This window comes from Glandiceps talaboti, chromosome 14, assembly GCF_964340395.1.
Source record: "Glandiceps talaboti chromosome 14, keGlaTala1.1, whole genome shotgun sequence".
Lineage (NCBI taxonomy): Eukaryota > Metazoa > Hemichordata > Enteropneusta > Spengelidae > Glandiceps > Glandiceps talaboti.
In genome coordinates this window covers 5,559,728-5,586,475 of record NC_135562.1, presented here as the reverse complement: position 1 = coordinate 5,586,475, position 26,748 = coordinate 5,559,728, and the positions used below count along the sequence as shown (strand labels likewise).

Genomic DNA, 26,748 nt, shown 5'->3' with positions numbered 1-26,748 from the left:
TGTATAATTTCAAAAACAGGTAAAGCATACCATTCTTATCACCTGACTCCTGGGACAAAATGCGTGTATAATATCGATAACCCTCAAAGTATATTGGTTTCGTCCCACCTTCGGCAAAAGTCGGCCTAAACCGCTTCACGACTGAGGTCGCCCTTTTCCAAAATGGCGGTGGTCTTGAGGTGCAGAAGTCCAGTGTTCAGAAAAACATTTGATAATTGCTTGTGTTCGATGACACTCGCGGGGATTCTTTGAGTTCAAAAGAGTAGTAACCGAAAATGTCGAGACACAGAAATATCAGGAATAGGAACTTTGATGACGGTAAGGGTTACAGTTTGATACATATGCACCAGTCTGGCAGTCTAGCTGCAACTTGCGCGCTATCGCTATCGAGTGTCGTCGAAAGCCTACGTGTAGTATTTTCCTTCTACATGTAGCGCGATCAAAATTTTCAAGGGCACTCCAAAATCTAATAGTGTTGTAACTTTTCGCTTATATTGAAATTGAATCATGATTTTATTTACGTGTATTATCTAGCGATTGGCGCAATGACGTGTGAATGGGAGTTTTCCTATAACTATTAAGATACAATGGGATGGTTAAACTTAAAAGTGAAAACGTGTTGTTTTTGTTTTGTTTGCGTCTTCCTTAGCTGTTAACTTAATTCTGCATCCCTGAGTCTTATTTTTGCAGTTTTTGCGAGCTCTGAAATTAATTTTGTGAATTCTCGTTGACAGAGACGCACACATCAACATACAACGCCCTCATAATAACTCTTCCCCCCCCCCATGCTATTATTAATAAATCTAAAAATAGATATGTTTTCAAATTACTTCCCACCTTACTCGTGACCACCTAAGTTAAATGGAAGATATTAGTAATATTACTAGGGGAAAGCAAGACATTCTAAGGGCCTGTATTATGTGAAACTTTATAGTTTATGGTTTATTTAGTTTTCAAGAAAGTCACTGTTTAAATTGAATTACATCAGACATATTGAATGTGTGTTTACTTTATGTATTATCAGTGAGATGCCCCACCTCAAGTTGACAGGAAGCCATCATTCATTGATATCACAAATGTAGCCATATGGATATGTTACATTGTTAAATGGCTAATTTTCAATCCTGGGTCGGTGTCTCAAGTGACCATTTTCACACATATAGTCCCAAAACACAACTATTTTCACAAATACAGTGACAGATTTCTTTCCTGTATATTCGTAATATCTTAGTCCAACCTTAACTTAAGAGAAAAAATCAGACTGTCATAGATTTGTACATGCCCTCCCTAAAACGGCAGTTTCATATATGCTCTATGAGCGTAATCAGCATCATCTTAATCTGACCACTGTATATATGCAGAGTAAGTAGCATGCATGTATATGCACACATTGACTTTACTCCATATTCTTCCTTGCAGAGTATGCAGGGTATGACGATGTCTATGGGCACTCAGTGGAGGATGATTACTGTGTGTCTCCCTCAACAGGTGATTTTGGGAAATGTTTTAGTTCTTAATTTAATTGATGATAAAAGTAGTGACAAAATGAGACAATGAATGTTCATAGATTTTGGGTTTATATTTATAAGCATTGTTCTGATCACTGGATCAGTTAGATGAGTCACAGTTAAACCATTTTTGAAAAAACGAGTAATAGTCTTTGAACTGCTTGTGCAAACTAAATGTAAATCATTTAATCTACTAAGCTGATGAACATTTTTGGTCGAGTAATAGTCTGTTTACATCTCATCAGCATCACAAGGGATGTACTCCAAAGGGTTAGTCTACATTTGACTGGAGATGTGTGTGAGACAAGCACAATGTATGAATAAAATGCCTTGACACTCCCATATACAAATGTATATACCATACCATATTAAGATTTTATTCCCCCTTTCTGTATTTAAGTACATGTATTTCATGTGTAATTAGTATAGTGGATTGGGCTTACCGAGGCAGCTTAGCAAAGCCAAAGTGAAACATCATGGTCAGAAACACTTTACTGTCTATTGTACATGTGCTTCAGTTTTATTTATTCATTTTGATCAGAACAGAATAGTTTGTTGAGTTTACCCGTGTCTTTTAGGTAGGTGAAATCTACCTTAGTTCCAAGGAATTTTGTCAGGCTTTCCCATGAAAATTCTAGTATTATTACAAAAAGTGGAATCTACAGTAAATGTAAATTTCCATGTGTTTGACTTGTTTACCAATCACACAGCTGACGAGTTCTTATTCCAAAGAAGTCACCATGAACAGTATTTATCCTCATTTATGAAAGAGGAACAAATTGAAGAAGAAGAGGAAGAAGATAGTGATGGAGAAACTCCATTAGGTGATTCCAGGGATTTCCAAAGACCAAAACTGAATCCAGTGGATGAAGGTAAATGTCTGTATTCAGCTATGGATGAATTTCACGACCCCCCCCCCCCCCCCCCCCCCCCATGTTACACACTGGAGGAGTTGATCAGGTGCCATCTTTGAATAAATTTACAATGAGTTGTAACCATGCTGTCAAACTGTTGTGTTTCTCATTGCCTCAATACCTCTGTCTGAGTTCAGTGTACTGTATGGCTGACTTTCATGACCACTGTGTTGCACACTGGAAGAGTTGATCAGGTGTCACCATTGAATAAGTTTACATCAAAGTGTAACCGTCAAACTGTTGTGTTTCCAGTTGCCACAGTACCTCTGTTTGCATCAAATTGTAAACATGCTGTCCAGCTGTTGTGATTGTAATTGCCAAATACCGCTCCAAAGAACACAGATGTTGTAGTGTATGAAAATGTACATTGTACATGATTTTTCAAATTGTTAATAGTGATTTAATTGTTATTCTGTTCTGCAGCTAAAATGCAATCATGTTTGGAGGAGATTCGCAATATAGTGGGTGAGACAGTGCCTGAACATATCCTCATTGACACTATCTTGCAGTATAACTTTAATTTTGAAAGAGCTTTAGATGCTATTTTGAATCAAGCTGAGTCACCAAGGGTGCCACCTCAGAATACCAGTAGAAGTACCAGAAAGAAAGAAGGTAGGAATGCAATCAAACTAGCTTTTACAGTCATAGGACTAAGCTGTCAGGACTAAAGAACCCTTGGCCCAAAATATGTGTTGTGTGGTATTGCTTAGAAATCAGGTAAAGTAAAATAGAGACTGACTCACAGTGTAGAGGTTTGGGATGTTAGCTAGAAATCAGGATCATATTGATAGCATGGATTTTAACCAGAGATAAACTGTTATCACATTGAACTTGGAAGACTGGGCCAAGTGTTAAAATGATATTGGTCAAGGCTGACACTGACAGAGCACCTCTGTATGATTCAGTGTCATATAATTAAAATAACTAAACCTGAAACAAAAACATTGTCAGGCTTGACAAAAATCTGACGAACATTGCCATAAATATCACAAATAAAATGTAGCAGTGTTAGTAAGATTTTTGTCGTGCCAAACTATGTTGTTGTTTTTTTCATTTTATCATTTTAATTGTAAATTGGTCAAGGACAAATATACCTTTCAAGTTCATGACTAGTTTGTTCATATTTCACATCATCAATGAAAGAGAAAAAGGAATACGTTGATAAAAGTATGGCAGTAAAGTTAGATATTATATTCTGAAATCAATATTATTCCAATGTTACAAATTTATACTGCCATTAGCTTTTACCATATAGGGCAATAATTATAGGAGAAGGCTATTGTTGTAGAATTGAGTTGTCATAATCCCCTTATGTAAGTCTTTGCTAACATTGTGTTATTGTAGTAATGGGGTTAATATTTAGTTGGCCAATATCCCTAGCGAATATTGTTTGAGCTGATGATGTCAACCAGTAATTACAGTGTAATCTGAAGCCAAATGATACTGTACTATTTAATAATGTAAATTCATCAGTGCCCATGCACATTTTTAATTTCACATTCCTCGTAATATAATATCCTGCATATACAAGTCATTAAGACAGCATAGATTTTGATAACTCTCAACTGCTTTTTTGATTAAATTCAGTACTCATCATATAATTTGTCTTATTAGCATAGGTATATATAATATTTAGCTAATGGAATGCCTTCCCTTTTCTTTCTATTGCATATTTGCATCCAACCTACCCGGCTCCCAATATCTTAATTCCTCTGTGTATCCACCTATATATGTAATATTTGTTACCTTGATGGTGACTTGTCATTGGCCTCGGTAAGGTAAGAACCCACATTCCATTCTAGTACACATTCCACAAACACACAAACATTCTCGCATTCTGGAACCATTCCACCAGGTTTTAAAACTGGCACATCAACTAGCACCTGTCTTGTTGGTGCCGTAGGGGGAAGTGACCCCCTTCCACCCCCTGGGCTGTCTTCAGTATTTGCACCATCTCAGTATGAAAACATTCCGAGATCACGACTCCAATCTTTTAATCTTCAAACCCCACCAAACACTCCTACAAATAAGATATGCCTCCCCATTCCAGGTAGTGAAGGGATCTCCCTTCAGAACTTATCAGACAGACTTGTAGGGATTTCAGACTTGCAACAAAATGTACAGGATACACAACAAGACAATCTTGACTGTCAGCAAATTGTTAGTGGTTTGCTTAAAGATTTACCAGGTTTTCAAGAGACCTTTGCTGGTCCTTATCCAGAACAAGACAGCAGGTCAACAGAAAAGAGCACACCAGTACAGAAAGACAATGAGAGGACGTCAAACACCGTCCTCACAGGCACCAGGAGCAATATAACTGGCCTTGATAGCCTCATGGGGACTAGTGGCAGTCTAGGAATGATTAGTCATAGTAGCCGCATGGGGACAGGTAGCAGTTTAGAGATGACTGGTCTTGCTAATCTCACAGAGACCAGTAGCAGTCCTGGGGTGACTAGTCTCAGTAGTTTGGCTCTAGCAGACTTAGCAGAAAACCACCTTGGCAAAGACACTCTTGGGAATTTGATGCAACAAGACAAGAATTCTGAAAGTAAATCCAAAACAGAAACAGGACTAAGTGGGTTGGGTAATTTTAGTTTATTTGACTTGGCCCAACAAAGTGTTGGTGAGCTAAGCACAGGAGAACCGAGTGCATCTGTCAATATAAAGATGGACACATCTTCATCTGTACTACCACTTCCTGGTATGTCTCTGGCAAACCTAGCTGTTAGCCATGATAAGGAACAAAAGACTAATGTAGTTGAGTTGAGTGATCTAAGTACAGGTCTTGATATGCTAACACTGAATAAGGGACCAAATCAACCAAGTAGTGGACCTCCTGGTTTGAAAGCTGGGTCAACCTACTTACCAAAGTCATCAGTGTTAAATGTGTCACAAGAGAAAGGGCCATCACTTGAAACTCTATCATTGAGCAGTTTGGCAAACCAACATCTTGCCAAAGGAGAATCAACCCAAACTGGTCAAGATACATCAAATAACAAACAGAAAGGACCAGAACCTGTAATTGGGCTTGGTCAGGGGGTGTCACTCTCAAGCTTGTTGGGCACCAGTTCTAGTTCTAGCAACACTGTCGTAGGACTCAGTGAAACTACTTCTTTGTCAAGTTTACTGTGTGACAAAACGCCACCACCACTTAAGAACATTGAGAAACGGCTACTTAAGACAGAAACAGACAATGACCAAGTCAGATTAAATGAAGGGGATGATAGTGGCAAAATGCCAAAGAAAAGAGCCCCAAGGAGGAGGGGTAAAGGACACAAGATTAAAGACCTGTCCAAAAGTGTAGATGAAAAAGAGAACCAAAGTAATAATGAAGTTTACATATCTCAGGAACTTGGAGATGTTATGAAGGATTCAGGGAGATCTGTACTAGACAGCCCACTTCACAACAAACCATCTCTGTTTGCTAAAGTCTTGTGTTGTCACATGCAGTCCAAAGGGTTGCCAGAAACTCTTAAAGTTATTTCCAAAATATCCAGCACTAGTCAGCCAGTTGGTAACCTTCATACCCACCAAAGGAGGACACCATATCATAGACAGTTTTCCTATGAAACACAGACAGCTGTATCTAAGAAAGACAGCCATAAAGCTCAGGTCATTCCGTTTGACTTTTCCACCCCATCGCCAGATGATATTGTAAAAGAGAAACAAAAAGGCGCTTTTACCAGATTGGGAGACAGTAAGAATTGTTTAATATTGTGTGTGAGTTTAAAGCTTCAATGGTGTTGGTGGCTGTTCTGTTGAAGTGTAATCATATTGCTTGGTAACAGGAATGGAAGTGAAGTAAAATGCAAAAATGCATCTTCAGATTTCCATCATGCAGAAAAGGTCACACCTCTCAATCAAAACTTCCCAGAATGTGTATATGTAAGAATGAAAAATGAAGCTCCATATACATGTATATATGAACATTTTACAAAACATCTGAGATTGTACGATATACAAACTTACTATTTCATTCTCAATTGAAATTTGATTTAAGTGACTCCGTGTGAAATATGGCGTGTTTCTCACAATATTCATGTTGAATAATTATGATATTGCTTATCTCTATGTTATTAGCATATCTATCATCGCCATAATATTTTAAATTATTAGTGAGTTTGGTTTTTGTGCAAACCTTACAATCCTTATAACTTAGGTTTATTGCTGTCACAGAAATTTATACATTAGCTCCTCCCTAATTTGTGCTTAAGTCAAAAGCGAGTTGCAATTTGAGTTGTAGTTTAGAAACTGCTTAGATATATACCATATTTGGACATTATATAACTTCCCCCAATAAATACTAACTTATCATTGGATAGAATTCTGTGATTGTATTTATTCTGATTCATATATACCTCTATAAGTGAATATTTTAGGTGAGGTGTTGTTTGTTTGCAAGTGTTTTATTAATGATTCATTACACCAGGAGCGTCATTGAAGAATGGAAGTTCTGCCATGAAATTGGAACCATCAGGAACACAGACCACTGCTGAAGAAGATACAACTCAGGGTGTTGCTAGGTTGAGTTTCCCACCTAGGAAAGAAGTAGAAGCTGAAAGAGGGAAGGGAGAAAAAAAGACTTCAAGGTGAGACTCAGTTTGTAAAGTACGCTGTGAAAGAGCGCCCTCATGCATTGGTCAACCCTTTTCACTAAGTGTTAGCTGATAGGTGTAGAATGAGACACTGTATCTTGTAGACTCGATGAGACTTCCCTTGTCTCCCAAAAAAGTTTACATGCAGATATACTGAAAGCTCTGGACCAGTATGCCCTCAGGAGTCAATTTGACAAAGTAAACTTTCTGTGACGAATCAAAATTTGGTGTTTCCCGCTTCCTCACTACCGATGCCTGTACTGTATCTGTCAGTCTGTCTTTTGTTTCTATCAATGCCATATGGAAATTCAGACTGCAACACAATTGTAAATGTAAGGTTCAAACGATACTTAGGGCACTAAAGTTCTTGGTGACATAAATATACAACTTGGTTGTATTTCCATGAGTTTAATTGAAGAGTGAAAGTGTAGCAGAGAACTTAAAATGGCCATATGGATGAGAATTTGGTATTTATTTTGGATTTTTATTTGATAAAACAGCTTCGCTATATTTTTCTACTTGACAAAAATAAAGCAAAAGAACATATACCAAGTCCATGTTTGTAACTCAATACATTCCAAAAAGATGCAAAAAGTATAAAAAGTTTGTTATTGTATGTACAATAACAACCATTTTACACATTGTTTGATGTTTTGCAGTTTATTGAGTTGCAAACATTGACTTGGTATATGTTCTTTCACATTATATTTTCAAATAGAAAAACATAATGAAGCTGTTTTATAATAAATACCAAATTCTCATCCATATGGCCATTTTAAATAAACACTCAGGAAAATACCCTAAGCATGCCATGCTGGTACTCACATGTTATGTGTTCTGTCATGGTATTTATCTGTGGTTCTGTCAGTTTTTAATTGCGGCTGTGTGTCTAAGCTATAGATATGTTCCTACATTTTTTTTAGGGAAGACACAGATAAGAATGGAATGCAAGTATCACTTGGAGCTGTAGGTGACAGTAATTTAGGAGCTGCAGCAGCCGTTGTGGAATCAGATGCTGTTGTTGCTGCTGCTGCTGCTGCAGCACCTGCAACACCATCAACAAGCAGTGCCACAAGTACTCCTAGTATGCCACGTGTTGCCTCTAAAGCCAGACTTCCGGTAAGATCATAAATAGTGAATACATTATTTCTTGGTGTGTCAAAATATGTATGGCATGGTTTGATTGTGATTTAAATAATTATTTAAACTTGGTCATTTAGTAAGAGTTTTAGTAGTCTCGCTGCCAGACTCGTGACTCTCGTCCCTAATCTGTTTATGTATGCTGAGTGGTGCAGCTGCGAGAAGAGAGGACTCGGGACAAGTCCCTCTCTTTTCGCGCCTGCGCCGCTCAGCATACATAAACAGATTAGGGACGAGAGTCACGAGTCTGGCAGCGAGACTAGAGTTTTAGTTATTCATGAGGGTTGTATATGAACAACAAAACGTTTTCAACTTGAGTAAAGTTAACACGGATGAAAATGAATTAAAGAATTTCATTCATTTACAACTATTGTGCAAATTCCTAATCAATATCTAGAAATAGAATTTTAATTTGCCAATTTCATGTATCAACAAATATGTAAATTAAAATTCAGTGTGCATGCAAAATTATGTATTCAAATGCTGTTATTTCTGAAGTAAATAAACATAAATTTGTAAAAAAAAAAAAAAAGTAATAGAAAGAGTACTGAAAATAAAATAATAAAGTAAATATGATAATATAGCAAGCATGAAGGTTAAACTGATGCATCATCCAAGTAAGGACTGTACTTCCAATAGTTGAAGACAGTCATTGACCTCTTAGTTGAGATAAGACAGTGGAAACACACACACATTCAGCCATATTGAAATGCATGGTCAGCAATACAGTGTAGAAGGCTAAGGGTGAGATACAGGCAAATATATAAAATACAAATACAGATAAATTTAGAAAGATTGTCAGGTAAGAGTTCTGGAATTTTTTCCTGTAGATTTATTTATAATTTTACTAGCAATAAATTTTCTGTGTAATTATTGAATTTACTTTGGCCAACAGACAAGGGTCTGGTAATGTTAGTTGGAGAAATTCCTTGAACGTCTTACAGAAAGAAAATAGCTTTTAATGTAATATGATGTTGTCTGATTATAAATTGATTCAAAAGTGAAATAAGTGGGGGTTGATTGTCCAAATAATCTGGATATATATATTATATCAAAGAAAATTTATATTTTTTAAAAATTATGATGGAATTACACATTTTGAAGCTGGACTTTTTTTCAAGATCAAAAATTATAATTGATAAACTTTTCATTGATTTAAATAAATACAATGGATTTTTTTCAATTATATAAATATTATGAATTTAGCCATTCAATTAAATAAATATTTTTGAAGGAATGTTCCAATTATGTAAGTTCTAGAAATGATGTTTCAAGTTCCAGTCCAGAAACATTGTACAGTTTACCGTGGACTAGTACAAAAAAATCTGTCTGTGACATACTGACCTGGTATGTTGAAAATTTGCAATGATATGACAGTCATTGTAGTAGCAAGTATGTAAGGGTTTGACATTTTCTTTTGGATAATTTTGTCTGTACACTATTGTAAGTAAATGTCCATCAGTGTGCCCTCTAAGCCAGTTTGCCACTGACACACAATTTCTAGTGACGTACCAAAATTTGGTGTTCCTCAATCTCTTACTATGTGATGGCTCACAAGAAATCCCAGTTCTCATTTTGACTCACAACAACAAAATTTAGCTATCATGAGAGGGCACACTGATTCCCCAACAGTTCTCATGCCACCTGAATACTGCCATGGTATTTAAATGAACTTGAGTTTAAATTACATCTCAGTGTTGGGAAGTTACAATATATCTTTATATGTAACACATTCCAGAGTGATAACTATTAGGTATGTCAGAAATGGTAAGCATTGTGTCGTAGGTCACAGCTGGACGTAATCTGGTAAAACTTCCGTAGATTTCAATACCTTGTACCCTAATTTTGGTAGGTAACCTTGGAAACAGAGGAATTAAATCTAGTAAGGCTTGCTTAGATTTCAATACCCATTAGCAATTCAGTTAACCCAACCTATAAACAGGCATAAAAATAAGTTAACCTTGTTCTGTTTTGACCCCCTAAGGTAAGGTAAAATACTAATGTGGATACCTAGAATTCTGAATACCTTCATCAGAGCCAAAGTTGCTTGACACAATTCATATGACATAATTTTTCAATAGATGGGAAAACAAGTATAAACCTAAGTAGATACCAGTAGTTGTGGAGTTACAGAGATTGTGTTCCTTTAATGTAAACTTCATTTTTAGCATAAGTGAACTTCATAGGCAAGTGGATAAACATCCAAAAGGTGGTTGCAAATATGCCTAGCAACAACACCATGCCCATGGCAACACCCAAATAATAGCATATATGGTAATGATAACAACAGGGCTGGTTAGGTAACCAGATAAACATAAACAAAAATCTATAGTTGTGTTACAACACCATTGGTGTTATTTTTTGTTTACTATGCAGACAATAGACGTGATGTCGGAGTATGAGAAACGTAAGGTCAGTGGTAAAGACTTGGTTAATCTGGTTGTGATTGGTCATGTTGATGCTGGCAAATCCACTCTGATGGGACATTTACTGTATCTCCTTGGCAACGTCAACAAAAGAACCATGCATAAATATGAACAGGAATCCAAGAAAGCTGGTAAAGCCTCATTTGCATATGCATGGGTGCTGGACGAAACGGGCGAAGAAAGGGAAAGGTGAGTATACAGGCATCAGAAGAAGAAAAACAAGTATAGATCGAGAACTTTGATATTAAGGTGTTCAGTGCAAATTTCTTCGAACCAAAACATCAATTTGTTGTCGCTGAAATACTTAGTAATCTATTTTGCCATTTTCACTGATGTTTACCCATAACATAAATGGTAAATCTGTTGAAGAGTAAGTAATTTTGTAACTTCTCTTATTTACCTTCTGTTTTTACTTGACAGGGGTATTACAATGGATGTTGGTTTGACCAATTTTGAAACTTCTCAGAAGATAGTGACATTGTTAGATGCTCCTGGACACAAAGATTTTATTCCAAATATGATTACTGGTGCTGCTCAGGTCAGTACAGACTCTTTGATTATATTTTAGTGATGAGATGTGAAAATGAATTTCAACGAGTAAAGCACTTTCTCTGTGTGCTACACTAGTTTATAGCGTTCCATTCATATCAAGTGTAAAAGTATACTGTTTCATTTGGTTTATTTACAAGCCTAGCATGTGGCCTTTCTAATGTCAATTAGCAAACAAAACAGTATACTTTCACACTTAATATGCATGCTATAAACGATTGTGGTCCATTCAGAAAACTCTTTACTTTGGTGTTATGGTTTGTAATACATTGATCTATCAAAATACATCTTCAGTATATCGAATCACCCTGTCTAGCTCAATGGGAAATCAATCCTGGACATAGGGCATATGATAAATCAGTTATTACCCGATATCACCTCTTCATTCGTCGTATCACCATTCGTGCCATTTCTGCAACATGACACTCGTCTTATGACTCATATCACTATGTGGAAATGGCACTCGCAGTTATACTACGAACAAAGGTGATATCGGGTAATAACTTCACAGTTTTATTCTCTCACATAGGCTGATGTTGCCGTATTAGTTGTTGATGCCAGCCGAGGGGAATTTGAGGCTGGATTTGAATCAGGTGGACAAACCCGGGAACATGCATTATTAGTAAGATCGTTGGGTGTAACTCAGCTAGCAGTGGCTGTTAACAAGTTAGACAACGTTGACTGGTCTCAAGACAGATACAACGAAATTGTTGCCAAGCTAGGACACTTTTTAAAACAAGCAGGATTTAAGGTAAGATTATTTCTTATATTGAAGTTCATTTGCTGACTGATACATGTGTACTTGTCCAAATGAAAGTTTTTTTGGTTGTTGAAAAACACAATGAATAGGCCATTTCAGACTGCAAACAGGAAATTGAGAATACAGCGCCCTCGCTCAAATTGGGGTATCAACCCCTCATAGTACTGTTTCTTAAGAGCGTTGTCCCTTGGTATTCTGTAGAAGTGTAAATCAGGGATGTTTTTCAAATTGTTCAGATGTTGAGGAAAGCAGCAGTGCTCTATGATTAACCAAGTAACCTATACCATGTATCCCCCAAGATACACACAGACAGGAAGTAGAGCGACACTATGGCATATTTTGCAAAGGCCTATTGGGTTGTGTTAACATGTACAATGTATATTTTCTGCCACATCTTATTTCTGACTGCCATATTGAGTCTGACTTATTTCCATGCCACCAAATTTTAATTGGTGTGAAAAAATCTTTTGTAAATCATATAAATTTCTGCTAGGGGTTAATCCTCTTTCTACCGGCGGGTGGGGGTATTTGTTTGTACGCAAAGAAACTACAAGTTGGGGAAAACAGGATTAACTTATTACCTGCAAGTCGGTTTTATAAGAACATGCAGTGAGATGAGATGAGATAAGAAAGGGAGCTGATTCTCATGTAATCTCTGTGTACTCTACATGTTAAAGATTTCATGCAAAAGCCATTTAGTTGCAAAATTATGAAAGTTTTGTACATGTAAGAATCTGAGTAATTTTGTAGAGTTTTATATGGCTAGAGTTTGACAAAGTCATTCTTTTTATCCTTTGAAATATTATAAGTATTATTAATTGCATATGTTATGGCCATTCTGATATGTTATACTGATTTTGTAGGACTCGGAAGTTGTTTATATCCCATGTAGTGGGTTAACAGGTGAAATTCTTACACAGTCTCCTACGAAAATAACTAATATATGTAAAATAACTTTTATGCTCAAATTTAGGACTCGGAAGTTGCCTATATCCCATGTAGTGGGTTAACAGGTGAAAATCTTACACATTCTCCTACGAAAATAACTAATAAATGTAAAATAACTTTTATGCTCAAATTTAGGACTCAGAAGTTGCCTATATCCCATGTAGTGGGTTAACAGGTGAAAATCTTACGCAGTCTCCCAAGGAAGACAAATTGAAAACCTGGTACACAGGATTAACTTTAGTACAGCATATTGGTAAGTATGTAATCGTCAAATCATTCCAAAATTTATATACAACTAAACCAGGAAGTAAGACTATATAAAGTGTACATTTATAATGTAAACCAATCATTTGGCAAGTTGTTTTACTTAGTAATCTTTGAATAACAAAATCATAACAATACAAAAAATGTACTTTCACATGACGAGAAATGGCTGATCCCAATGTGTCTCTGTGTATGTTTTAAAATAAGAACACTGATTCATATGGTTTCCATTTCAAATGTAACTGATATTCTCTCTACTCTCTCCTACAGATAAATTTAAACCTCTTAAGAGGCCTGTAGAGAAACCATTTAGACTTTGTGTGTCTGATGTTTTTAAAGGTAAGTTCAGTTCACATTAATAAAACAGATATAAAATAGAATTAGTATCTTGTTTTCAAGTTTTAAGAAGGAAATTTGTTAAAAAGTAGTAATTCTAAAAGGGATGTGTACCATAATTTTTTGCATACATTGGCCAAATTGTACTAAGTTCTCATGACTCCCAAGTGCTTATTCCCTTCAGTGTAAAACATTTCATGAATATTCATTATGCAACCATAAATATGTTATTTCTGCTGACTCAGCAAAGATACCCTATAAATGCACAAGATCAACTTGATGTTTCTCTGAAATCGAAAGTAATTGTAGGTGATGTAAAATCATGAAATGACTCTCCAGAACCCATAGTTTGTGAAAATGCCTTCATTTCCAGGAGTGGCGGTCCAATGTAATGTATGTTTCATTAATCATCGAATTTGTATAATTTCTATACAGGAATGGGTGCAGGTTTTAGTGTGGCCGGAAAAATAGTTTCTGGTAATGTCCAAAGTGCCGATAAAATCTTAGTTATGCCAGCAGGTGAACAAGGATTTATTAAAAGTAAGTCGTTTATTGATCACTTTTGTAAACCAGTATACAAGTAGTTTTATGTGTAGTAAGTCATTATATAAAGACATTTACTCTTCCCAAAAAGGCCTTTGAAAATGACCTTAAATGATTAGTCATGGCAAAGTTTATCACTTGACAAGTAAATGTTCTAATGCGACAAGTCAAATCTGTTGTACCATGAAGTTGTTCGGGAGAGTTGGACGTTGGTTAACTGTAACCTACTCCAAACCATATTCCTAGTGTAATACTAACAGTCAATCTCTTTCCAAAATCCCTGTATAGCTGTGTTAATTCATGAAGAAGACACCAAATGGGCAGTTGCTGGTGACCAAGCCACACTGGTTGTGACTGGAATAGATCAAATGAAAGTCAAGTAAGTCAATACATGCTTATGACAGCAACTGTTTTTTCCTGATTTCATACACTCTGATTCCAAAATTCCACTGTTTGGAAATAAGGCATTTCCTTGCACTTTTGATTGTGGAGAAGTCATATCATGATTTCACATTACATGCATGACACATGATTGCCGGGTAAAACCAAATTGAAACTTGTTCCTCATTCATCGTTCAGTGGAGGTCCTGCCATGTACATGCATTGTCTATTAGTCAAAAGACGTGTATATGTATTAGCAGAATATAAATATTCATGACTCCTAAGTGCTTATTACCATCAATTGAAACAAGGATGTATGCAAGGAGAAGCCCAGACATGGAAGAATAAGAAATAAACAACGTGAGATTTTGAGTGTTAGGTTAGACCATGACTCACAATCAGTTTGTAAAGAGTAGTGAAAAGTTCATCATTGTGGAGTGGTCCCAAACCAGGCTTCTAAAAAGACTATACTTCGAAATCATAATTTATGCAACGGCTGAAAACTGGAGTGTTTGTGGGTACTACCATTGAAAAGCTTTATGAGTGTGCTGCCCAAAGTTATGTACTGTTTGGATGTATGAGTCTGAAACAGGGTGTATCTTTTACATTTGCTTTGTCTTGAAATATGAAAATTTCTACTTCCATGACTATTTTATTTTCATATAATGTATAAATATGTGATTTATTTTTCATCTAGTGTTGGTAGTGTGTTATGTTCACCAAGTGAACCAATCAAAGCTACAACAAGAATACAAGCTAGAGTTATCATATTTAACATAGAAGTACCTGTTACCAAAGGATACCCAGTAAGTGATAACATCAAGATAGTAAAAGTGTTAGAGAACATACAGGCATGTAGTTTGTCATGTTGAGTTACGTCGTGTCTTGAAAGTGTTACAGAGCATGCAGGCATGCAGTTGTGTCATGTCATGTCATGTTATATTATATTATGTTATGTCATGTCATGTCTTGAGAGTGTTACAAAACATGCAGGCATGTAGTTGAAGCATATTATGTTTTGTTATATTATATAATATAATGTTGTATAATGTAATCTAATGCTATGTGCAATGTGATGATTGAATATCATGTAAATTATTATGTGCAACATATTGTGTATGTGTACTTGTAACATATCAGAAGTAGATATAGTTTGATTTGATTCCTATGCAATTTACTGAGGTCCCTACAAAAACTAATGTGATTTTGTATTTTGTAACATTGTGGCTTAAGGGGTTTCATGTATTGTCATTTAATGCATACAGTGTTGTCTTTATCTTTGTACTGTGTGCTTGAAAACTGACAGTGTGTTGTGTCTCTGGTTTAGTATAGATAGTCCCATGATATTTATCAACGTCTAACAGCTGTCTTTCATTATTTTCTCCCCGTAAAGGTTGTATTTCATTACCAGACAATGAGTGAACCAGCTACAATCAAAAAACTTATTAGTTTGCTACACAAAAGCACAGGAGAAGTCATAAAAAAGAAACCCAGGTATGGAATAGACATATTACATATATTCATTGCTTGTAACTTGATGAATTACCTATATATATATATATATATATATATATATATATATATATATATATATAAGATAAGAGTATAAGTTGCTGACCATATCAATATTACTAACAATGAAAACACCAGTATCATTATAGAGTATAGCAAACCTATCAGTAAACCATTTCAAATTTACTTAGACATAAAACCTAAGCATTTTATGCAGCTATAGAACTAAAGACAGCTAGACCAGTGTGCATAGAACCTTGCAAAAATTATGATTTACTTGGACATTTACCAAAGCAAAGTAATGCAGTAACCAGAATCAGTTCGACCAGTGTGCATAGAACTTTACAAGAATTGTAATTTACTTACAGACATGTACCTAAGCAAAGTAATGCAGTCATAGAACTAGAAACAGCTCGACCAGTGTGCGTGGAACTTTACAAAGATTATAAAGATTTGGGGAGATTTATGCTGAGAAGTGGCGGTTCAACCATTGCTGCTGGAGTGATAACATCAGTAAGTGTTTGCACATGAACTATGATAGAACCCCAATGGCATGCGAGTGCAAATGTGGTGTAGTTGTGGTATTTGCATTAGTGCTTGCAGTGTTTCTCTAGTGGTACTTTCATAAGCATAGTGAGTGAATGTGCAGCAGAAATCACTGCAAGCATGTGTGCAGATATCCCTGAGTACCCAAACTGGAACTTGTAAGGCATATGATTCTGTTATATCACATATGTTTATCTGAAACAACAAATTTCCATAGAAATGATACTGTGGTATCACATGCATTCGTGTACAGCACACGATCATGCCCTCATTTGCATGCAGGTATGAAATAATGTTTTTGGTATTGCACTGCAATGCAAATAACACTTGTATGCACCAGTAGTGCAAGCAATCACTGGTACATATCTAATAATAGAATTTACTTCAGTAGAAAACATTATTGTTTACTACATGTACATATGTATTACTCTGTATGTGCACCAGTGGTGCTCATTTTCATTTAACGTAATGCAATACCCAAGTGATTTCTGTGTGCAAATCTGCAGAGTAGCTTTCAATGTTCAGGAAATTTTCTGAAAACAGTTATGTTCTTAAAAATTTGCCATAACAGATAAATATGCAGAATCCCACGATGTATAAGTGCTTAGGTAGTCATTCAAAGTAGTATGCCATTGACGCACAGTAATTTCTTATGACTAACGAAAATTTTGTGTTCCCCTATCCTTTACTATGTGGTTGCTTGCAAGACACACACACACACACACACAAGCAAGCAAGCAAACGAACAATCAAATAAATTTAAATTCATTTGACAATGTACTTTTCTTATTTACAGATTTTGTAAGAAGATTTTCAGGAAGAGTGCAAATTATTTAAATCCTGTCAAACAGGGTACGGTGTCCTTATAAGACTGGGCTGAAAGTTAGATAAAGTTTGTCAACAGATATATTACTCAGAAACATGTGGCATGCTAATAATAGAAAGCTTATGATGGCACTGGATTTGAAATCAGATGAAGTTTATCAACAGATATAAAACCCAATCTTGTCAAATTCCAGTAGGGAACTTGAGATGGTACTGGACTAAAGTGAATTGTCTCTACTCGTACATAAGTCAGAATTATCAAGATTTTTGATATGTAAATCAAAACTACAGGCGTTTGCAACTCAAGACTGAATGCTTGGATTTCAAATACATAATAAAATGCGTAAGGTCAATTTATTCTGAAATGGTTCACAGTTCTCCGTATATTATATAGGTCAGTGGTTTCTTGAATACATGGAAAGGACAAATTTACATGAAGGGAAGGTTCTTTTGTCAAGATGTAGCTGAACCGTTATTTTGTGGAGAACCTTAAACTTAAGTTTGAAAGTAAAAATGTGACACGAGTGTTGTCAACCTGATACAATATGTATGATATGTGATATATGATACAGTACATGATGTGAAATATGTGATACAATATATATGCTGAATGATGGGATATACATATATATATATATATATATATATATATATATATATATAAAACACAGTATCAAGTAAGATATCGCAACAGCGTGAAACACTGTGTAACGGCTTCTGTGTATCTTACTTCATACTGTGTTCTTTATACCGCTCTACATACATATGTATTGAACACTGTTTACTCCAGTATAGCCATATTACACATACTTCAAGTTTATATATATATAATATATATATAAATCATTTATGTTGTGACATGGTATGTATGATATGAAGAACCTCCTATCATAGGTTGTTTATTAATCAGTAAGGACTTTCAGTCACTACTAGTCCTGTGTACTATCTCAAATATAGTCAAGAAAACGCCTGAGGTCAATGGTACAAAACACATACATGCAAAATAGTGGAAAACACAAGGAATCAAATTGTGCAAGGCAAAATGTATGTGGCAAGATATAGGGTGATTTATTCAGTACATATACATTGGTCGTCATGAACAGATTGCATAGATGACTTATTACAGTTGATAACTGTATAATAATGAATGGATACAGGTTTTAATAACTTGCAAAGGCTTGTCCATATCATGGCCAATTTTTCACAAGCAGATAACTTTGAAAAGGCATGTACTGTGATTCTTAACACAAGGGTTTGGCACTTGTCTGTTTTGAATGATAAACACATTTCAGGGAAGACATTGGACATTTTTCCATCCCGTATAAAACATTCATTAGGGGATAAAAAGTTTCAATGGTACCATTAACAGTAAACAACATGTTACCAGGCAACCCACAAAGCTCAGACTTAATAACGTACAAAAATCTTTGTGAAAATTTTCAAATATGCATAACAATTTAGCTAATATGCTGCATTAATGTTAGTGTGTTATATGATTGGTGTTCTGTAGTCAAGGAATCGAATCTGATTTGCAGCCACCCTTTGTGACCACAGAGGGCAGTCTGTCAAATTTTTAAAAAGGTCTCTTTTGCCAATTATGGATCCAAGCAGAATTGTCATTGATTTTTTCTTTGAACTTGTCAAATGAAATGTCGGCAGGGAATTCCCTTGCTGTTGTTATTAAATGAATGAACCTGTAAAATAAATTTGAAGAATACAAAAAGAATGCTATGACTGTGTTTATATTTATATTTGCACCCAACCTGAACATCACTTTTTGACAAACTGAGTAATAAGGCCTAAAAAAATAAATGTTCAAACTGTACAAGTTGAAACTGGAGTATAATTTTTCGATCAGAAAACCACAATATATATGTAAATTGTTAAAACACCAATAATTGTACATGTTTAATGATCAGTGTTGTCAATCCGTCATTATATTTGGTGTAAATTTTTGATTAATTATCCGTGAGCAGTACAGAAACAGGTTGAAACTGTGATCGCCGTTGAGGGCGCTGATTTTTGGGTGCCGACCCATTAGATCATGTATATATAGCTACAAAAATATGTTTACCCACAGGTGATGCGATACCGTTCACGGTATACGATAATACGTATGATTTATTGTAGCTAACAAAACGTTTTTTTAAAAATCGTTCCGATTGCAGCTAGAGCAGTTTTGAAAGAGGGCTTTTTTTACTGCAATGCACAAATATAATATAAAAAATGCACAAACAACAAACACACAAACATGAAATATTTTGACTGTAGTGTCCCCAGAAACCTGCACAATTGAAAATATTTAACAAAACAGTTACTGTCGCTCTATATCTAGTATTAGTACTTGTAAAAGCACTCTTACACCTAATTTGGTATTTGTTTTTGATTAGTTTTGCATTAACTTTATTATGTACATGTATATATTTGTTTGTTGATTTCAATCTTGTATTTCTTAGCTATGGTACGAGAAGGAAAATCTTTACAAAGTGGAATTCACAACATGAAAATATATAACTACTTGAGACAATCCCTTAAGACATTTTGGTAAACTTTAGGTTCTGTGTCATTTCATGACTTTAAAACTCATAAATTTTGCACCATTGCCAAGAAGTATCAAATTGAACCTTAATTCGCATTCAGTGAGTGCACGTGACTGTCTTAGCACTAGTCCAGCATTGCATCATGGGAGTTAGCAGAGACATGCATATGTATTGGATGAACAATGCATATTCATGACTCCTAAGTGCTTATAACCTCCAGGTAAATAGTCATGACTCCTAAGTGTTTATTACCTACAGGTAAATGGTCATGACCCCCTAGGTGCCTATTACCTCCAGATAAATAGCCATGAATGTTTATTTTGTCATCTAATACATAGCCATGTCTGATAACTCATATCAGCAAACGCTGGATCATTACTAGGGCAATTAATATGAAGCAGTTTCCAATATGAAGTATACATCAGAAAGACGGATGTTGTGTGTTCGACTTCAAATCTAGGATATCGGGTCTAGAGAACCATAATATATATATCGACACATTTCTCCAAATGTCGTGTCTTCAGTTTTGATATTTTCATCATTAAAAATGACGCTCTCGTTTCCATGCTGACGGAACATCTTTAACCAAACATGAATAGTGAAGTGTCCTTCCTTCCAATTATAATGTTTCAAGAAAAGACTTTTCCATTCTGTGTACGGTGGTTTTATCATGCTATTCGGTTCAATGTGTACCAGATTAATATTCCTCATAGCAAGAGAGTGGTGATTTAGTACAGAATCACAACTGTAACACGTTGCATGGTATTGTTTGTAACTCTGGTAAAATATGTCCAAGAACTTTGATTTCTTACTTGCCAATATGACTCCATTGTTTAATACGTTTTTAGAAGGTCTGCCAACAACGTAGTCATAGTAACGCAATGGTTCAAGTGGTGCCAAAACGAAGATATCTGTATCAAAATAAACTCCTCCCCATTCCATAAGGATCTGTAACCTAGCAACGTCAGCAGAGTGTTCAGGCCATTTTGGATTAAGTTTCTTGTCAAAGACTGTCATTGGCCTCGTCATATTATGAACTTCTAAAGTGGAAATCTCGTCCTTCGCCTGCTGCCACCAACGGTCAACCGGTTCACAGTCGGTATGAAACAGTATTTTCTCTGGTCTCATAATTCTGTGTATACTCAAAATACTTACGAGATTCTCAAATTGAAAAGGGTGACATGTAAACCAGATAATATGTGCAATATTTGGCACTACAAAGTTATTATGAGGTTTCAGAAAACCGAATTGCTGCCCTTGTCTGTTAGAATCTCCCATTTCATCATGTATCGTTATAGTGGTATTGGAGCTCAACAGGTAAGACCAAGTTTTAGGCCTGCTGGTGTGAATCTAGAATAACAAAAAGAGACATATAATTCAATTCTTTAAAATGTTTAAGCAATTTATGCTCATCAGTACAATATGATAAAAGAAATAAGCTATGCATCACAAGGAAAATAGTGGTGGATGAAAGAAAAACAAAACAAAAAAAAACATAATGTACGGGAGAATGAACCGCTAAAAAAATTATGTTATGTATGATAGTGAGAATGTAAAATTCCTGCATGTTTTAAATATTTGCCTAGATTACAAATCTGCTTAATGTACGCGGAAAATAATTGTATGAGTTTGAAGACAGGCGGTTTTTTCTAATAGTATGAAACGGACGCATATTTCCCTGTACAATGAACATTTACAATGTAAGTATAAAATGAAACTCAGAGGAGGCTGGAGGGGGGTACAGAGCATGATGGGTAAAAAAACAACTGTGATAACTCCATTGTGTACACTTCGATCGCGTGGTATGTTAGCAATGGTGGCTAAGAGGGGGGGGGGGGGGTATTCTCTACATCGATAGCCATAAATCCCAAAATAAGTAGTATTAAGTGTTTTCTGAATATATAAGCTAGACCTAAAATAGGCCTTGGAGGTCTCAATTTTCTATCATACAAATTTGTAATACATGACGTCGACCGTTGTACATTAATTTTTTAAACAAGTTTGTAAGATGTAAGCTATTATTTCTTTAATGTCTTTTCCATGTGTCCACATCAGTCATATAGCTATCCTCAGACGGTAGGGAAGGGGTTTAAGTTAAATTACATTCACGTCTTTTTATCACACAAGACAAATTTATAGAAGTCAACACAGGGGTTTTTATTCGAGATAAACTTGAAGAAAGTCCAGATTTGGAACAGTACTACCGTGCTTTGTAGATCTTTGTAGTCTTGCCAGCAACGAATCTGAAAATAAACAGAAACATGTCTTCATAACGAGTGAAAAGAACAACACAAGAGGAAATGCTGATAGTTAGTGTTAACGATCACTGCACGACACGAGTGTCAATAAACATTGAGTAGGAGTAGGAGGAGAGCCGTCAACGTTCAGGCGACTTCGAGTACTTATATGGGTCGCCATCTTGAAAACATCGAAAATCAACAAAAATTAGTGACAATACACATTATAAAGCGGGATAAATATAATTCTGTGTTAAAACGACCGAGGTGAAAAACCCGGAAATGTAGATATCGATAACATTGACTTGTCTATTGCCAAAGTTTGTGTTCGTTTTAGACACACTATAAAAACTGAAAACACGATTACCTTGTTGCATTACACTCGTAATGGCCATTTTAAAAATACTGATCGTCTGAACGAAAGACTGATGGCGTAAATGGTAAGAAAACGGATAAAAGCATAAAGTACTCACCTAAAGATTATCAGCGTATTGAGCAACGGTCACATGGGTGTCATGTGTGAACCTTTCAGCGGCTTATGGTATGAAATGGTATGAAATGAAATGAAACGAAACGAAACGAGGTTTATGGTATTCAGCGAAAAGAAACGAAACGAAACGAAACAAAACAAGGCAACTGAAAAATGAAAAAATTCGCTTTCATTCTTAGGAGGCTTGTAACATATGCTATATCAGCATCCCTCATGATAGTTAGTGGGGATGGTGTGGAACCTGTTACACATGGGGAAATTAAATTGGTTTAATAACACTTGGCACTTTACCATATATATGCTATCATTTGACTGTTGCCATGACATACTCTCATTGCTAGTCATATTTGCATACATTTTATGAATGTTTATTCACTTGTCTATTGATTACTGCTATTGTCCTTGCAATAGGTACCACCATTCATTTGTTGTTATGGGCATAGTCTTGTTGCTAGGTGTATTTGCAAACATTTTTTGAATGTTTATTCCCTTGCTAATTAATGTCTGTTAATATCTTTACAATATACTTAATTGTTTGGCTGTTACTATGGGCGTGGTCTTGTTGCTAGGCATATTTGCCTACAATTGAAAAATATTTATTTACTTGCCTACCCATCCCTATTGTTATTTTTGTAATATGCATCATCATTTCATTGTTGCTAAGGACGTGGTCATGGTTACACTGGTGAGTTTCAAACATTAACTGCAGAATAACACCTCCAGGAACATCCTCACCAAGTTTCAACCCCATACCATATGTAGTTTTTGAGATATAAGTTTTTGACCAAAATTGAGATTTGTAGACCTAATTTGCTTATTACCAATGGGATTAACAATAGGTACATATGCCCTAACATTTTTCGTTTCGTTTCATTTTGTTTTGTTTCGTGTCATTTCGTTGAATACCAACGAAACGAAACGAAACGAAACGAAACGAAACAAATGAAACGAAACGAAATGAAACGAAACAAGGTAGCCCTGAATGAATGAAAAATGTTAGGGCATATGTACCGACTGTGGTCTTCTCTGTTGTCATATTTGTCTTTGATAATTTGGGATGAGATTCCTGTAACATATTTTGCCAAATACCATAAGCCATATGCACCCTTCTTGGCTTACTGTTCTCCATTCCCCTCGATTTTCGACTTTGGGTTTTGGCATGCATTATATCTTGGTTATTTTCATGAAAATCTGAATTTCAGTAGTGGCAGGTATATAGACGTTTTTGATAACTTCATCGTTTAAGTTTATGAGCTAAAATTTGGCATGCAAGTGTATTCACAGTACTTTTTAGAACCTCGTGGAAGACGCCATTAATTATAACAATAACCTTTGACACCATCATGTGCTTTTTATACGTTAGTAAGATACCCTCTCCTATCAAGTTCAATCAATTAGTATTTAAAGCAACTACATTAAACCCAATAAAGTTTTGTGTATATCTTTAAAAAGATGTATATTTTATATTGGTCCTTCTCTGGTGTCTTTTGTTTCTGTACAAATGTTGACACCGATTTGCTGACCGATTGCACGTCAGGTCGATCAGGACAGACCTGCCTTGACTGTTGTATGGTCAACCTAAGGCAACTTTGCACAGAAAACTAAATTAAAAAACTAAAACGATACGAATTTAGAGAGAAGTTTAGAGCTAAAATGTGGGCTTTGTGTTTCACAGATGTAACATGGCATTTAACAGGCACCCCGCCTTTCAGCCTCCTCTGTTTCCACCTTCTTCTGATGAAACCATAGACCCTCCACTGATGAAACTCGGTATGCACAGTTCCTCACACCTCCACTAGACTGATGAAACTCGGTATGCACAGTTCCTCACACCTCCACTAGACTGATGAAACTCGGTATGCACAGTTCCTCACACCTCCACTAGACTGATGAAACTCGGTATGTACAGTTCCTCACATCTCCACTAGACTGATGAAACTCGGTATGCACAGTTCCTCACACCTCCACTAGACTGATGAAACTCGGTATGCACAGTTCCTCACACCTCCACTAGACTGATGAAACTCGGTATGCACAGTTCGTCACACCTCCACTAGACTGATGAAACTCAGTATGTACAGTTCCTCACAGAGTCTGGTTCCTCACATGTTTAACCTACCACGGTAGCGTCCAGTTTCTATTGTCAAGTAGGTGACATTCGATACTTTGAAAGCAATTTCTTACTAAACTTGGAATTGGCTTACATAAATAATATTGTATACAAAATACATAATTCAGATGTTTGTACAATAAACATTTTGGTGACGCTCCAATTTGTGCTAAAAGATGTTGCTTAGTGTGATCGAGAATGTTTTGCTTTATAACAACAAGGTACTTGTTACCAAGACACTGATTAAACCAAATGTTACCTAAATCCCAAAGTCAATAATTCCTGCTTAATATGGAATAACCAATTCATTGAATTATGAATTTGAACTCTATCATACATACATACATACATACATACATACATACATACATACATACATACATACATAACAACCTCCATACAATATATGCTAATATATTTCAGGGGACAGAGACCAAGCTCCTGATACACTATCGTATTACATGCAGACTTCTTCACACCAAGAATTTGTTTACAAAAATCTAACTGTACTCTTTCTACATTATACAGGTATACAGGTACACTATGACCTTTGTGTGTTCCCCATACCTCAGATGCGTAGATTAAAATGCTACCAACATAAGAATCACATGTACGCTATGGCCCTAGCCAAACAGGAGATTTAAAAAAAGCAGTTTTCTAGTTCTAGTACCTTGGTTTTAGTTTTACACGTAAATGCTCTTGAAACTTGATCATTCAACTTTTACTAAAATCAGTAGCCAACTTCATGAGAAATCTTGGCTTTTGAACATTATTTTATATCAAGTGTCAATGACATCACTCTACATCGCTTTACTAGTTTGGATATGTAATATGGTCTTTTTAATTCAGAAATTTGTTCTAGCATAATAAATGCAATACTATTTTAAAACTGCACTTCAAATTACGCTCGTCGATCATATGTCACTGTTAACACGCCGGCCACTTCTGTTTCTCCAGTCCTGTCATTGATCTGTGGTTTAGCAGCACAGTATTCTGTGGAGGCCTTGACAAAATGGCAACAGTTTCAACCCTTCTGTACAGTACAATCTAACCAAGTGTTTGCCTTCACAGTATACAGATAATATAATAATTTTAGGGGCTCTAGAACAAACACCCCACTGTTTAATAGCCTGATAAGTGTCTGTACACGTCCACCTTATACAACCCCTGTAGTTTATTAACGACAACCACATTGATATAAGTAGAAACTATAGTTTTTTGCGAACGAGTAGTACACATTACGTGACTATAAGAACAGTTTGCGGCAAGTTGTAGATGAATTAGTATATTTATTTGTGTATTATTAAGTTGTAGTTCATTTTAACAATGTGATGTGATTATTTATTGGTACATTGGTGGTATCTGGCTAGGCGTCCATGATATAGCAATCCGTTTCTTCTATGGTTTCAAGAAGTGTTTTAAATGAGGAAATAAATAATCCTGACGGTAGATCAAAGTTTGTGTTTATCGAAATAGCATTCCATTTCTGCTATGGTTTCAAAAATATTCCTAAGGAAATAAATAATCCTGAGGGTAGATCAATGTTTGCATTTAATTGATAATTGAAAAGGTAACAAACTACTTCCTACATGGCTGTATAGAGTATAGAATAGCCATTTCAAATGAGAAATATAAATACAGTGCTATTTACAGCAATGTTCTGTTCATGCAACGAGTCTGTATCAGGCAACATTTACATGTAGTAGCTGTTACAAAAAATATCTACTTACTTTCGAGAACTCTGGACTTATTATTATCTTTGTCCTGCCCACGTAAAAAATGCACAATACGGACACGAGCATTAGACTGAAGATAAAGGCAGTCATCTTCTTTTGTTTCCAATCATTCGGCATGTTTTATAGACAGTAAGATACGTCGTGTCAGGCTTTTTATACCCTTTAGGTGTCAAATGTTGACTCAGTGTTTGACATGGACAGGTTTAGCAATTCTCTACTGGAGTTAATATTAAAGTGTGTGCATTGGTCTTTGCACTGTGTTCAGCCATATTTGAGACATATTTTGGCCGACTGAGGGCGCATTGTATAGAAGTACACACATGCACTTTGGTACTAATATGAATAGCAAATACTTATACATACAGACCCCTGTCCACTATTAATTACT

General features: G+C 35.7%; 3 protein-coding genes across 3 annotated transcripts in view; 1 reads left to right on the top strand and 2 right to left on the bottom strand.

Annotated features, from left to right (window-relative positions):
- Nucleotides 1-26,748, bottom strand: part of LOC144445556 (small ribosomal subunit protein eS21-like) — a 372,415-nt gene that overhangs the window by 3,945 nt on the left and 341,722 nt on the right. The gene's annotated exons all lie outside the window — the stretch shown is intronic.
- LOC144445493 (uncharacterized) lies at nucleotides 167-17,883 on the top strand. The gene is made up of 18 exons (XM_078135057.1): nucleotides 167-318; nucleotides 1,420-1,488; nucleotides 2,219-2,380; nucleotides 2,846-3,034; nucleotides 4,206-6,119; nucleotides 6,852-7,011; nucleotides 7,941-8,136; nucleotides 10,534-10,772; nucleotides 11,004-11,121; nucleotides 11,662-11,883; nucleotides 12,976-13,093; nucleotides 13,375-13,443; nucleotides 13,876-13,980; nucleotides 14,272-14,362; nucleotides 15,062-15,170; nucleotides 15,758-15,858; nucleotides 16,245-16,389; nucleotides 17,219-17,883. The coding sequence occupies exons 1-18, from the start codon at nucleotides 276-278 to the stop codon at nucleotides 17,225-17,227; spliced, it is 4,059 nt and encodes a 1,352-aa protein (XP_077991183.1). The 5' UTR covers nucleotides 167-275; the 3' UTR covers nucleotides 17,228-17,883.
- On the bottom strand, nucleotides 20,244-23,643 carry LOC144445868 (uncharacterized). The gene is made up of 3 exons (XM_078135510.1): nucleotides 23,526-23,643; nucleotides 21,960-22,030; nucleotides 20,244-21,137 (listed from the first exon to the last, which is right to left on the bottom strand). Exons 1-3 carry the CDS (start codon nucleotides 23,641-23,643, stop codon nucleotides 20,244-20,246), a joined length of 1,083 nt encoding a protein of 360 aa, XP_077991636.1.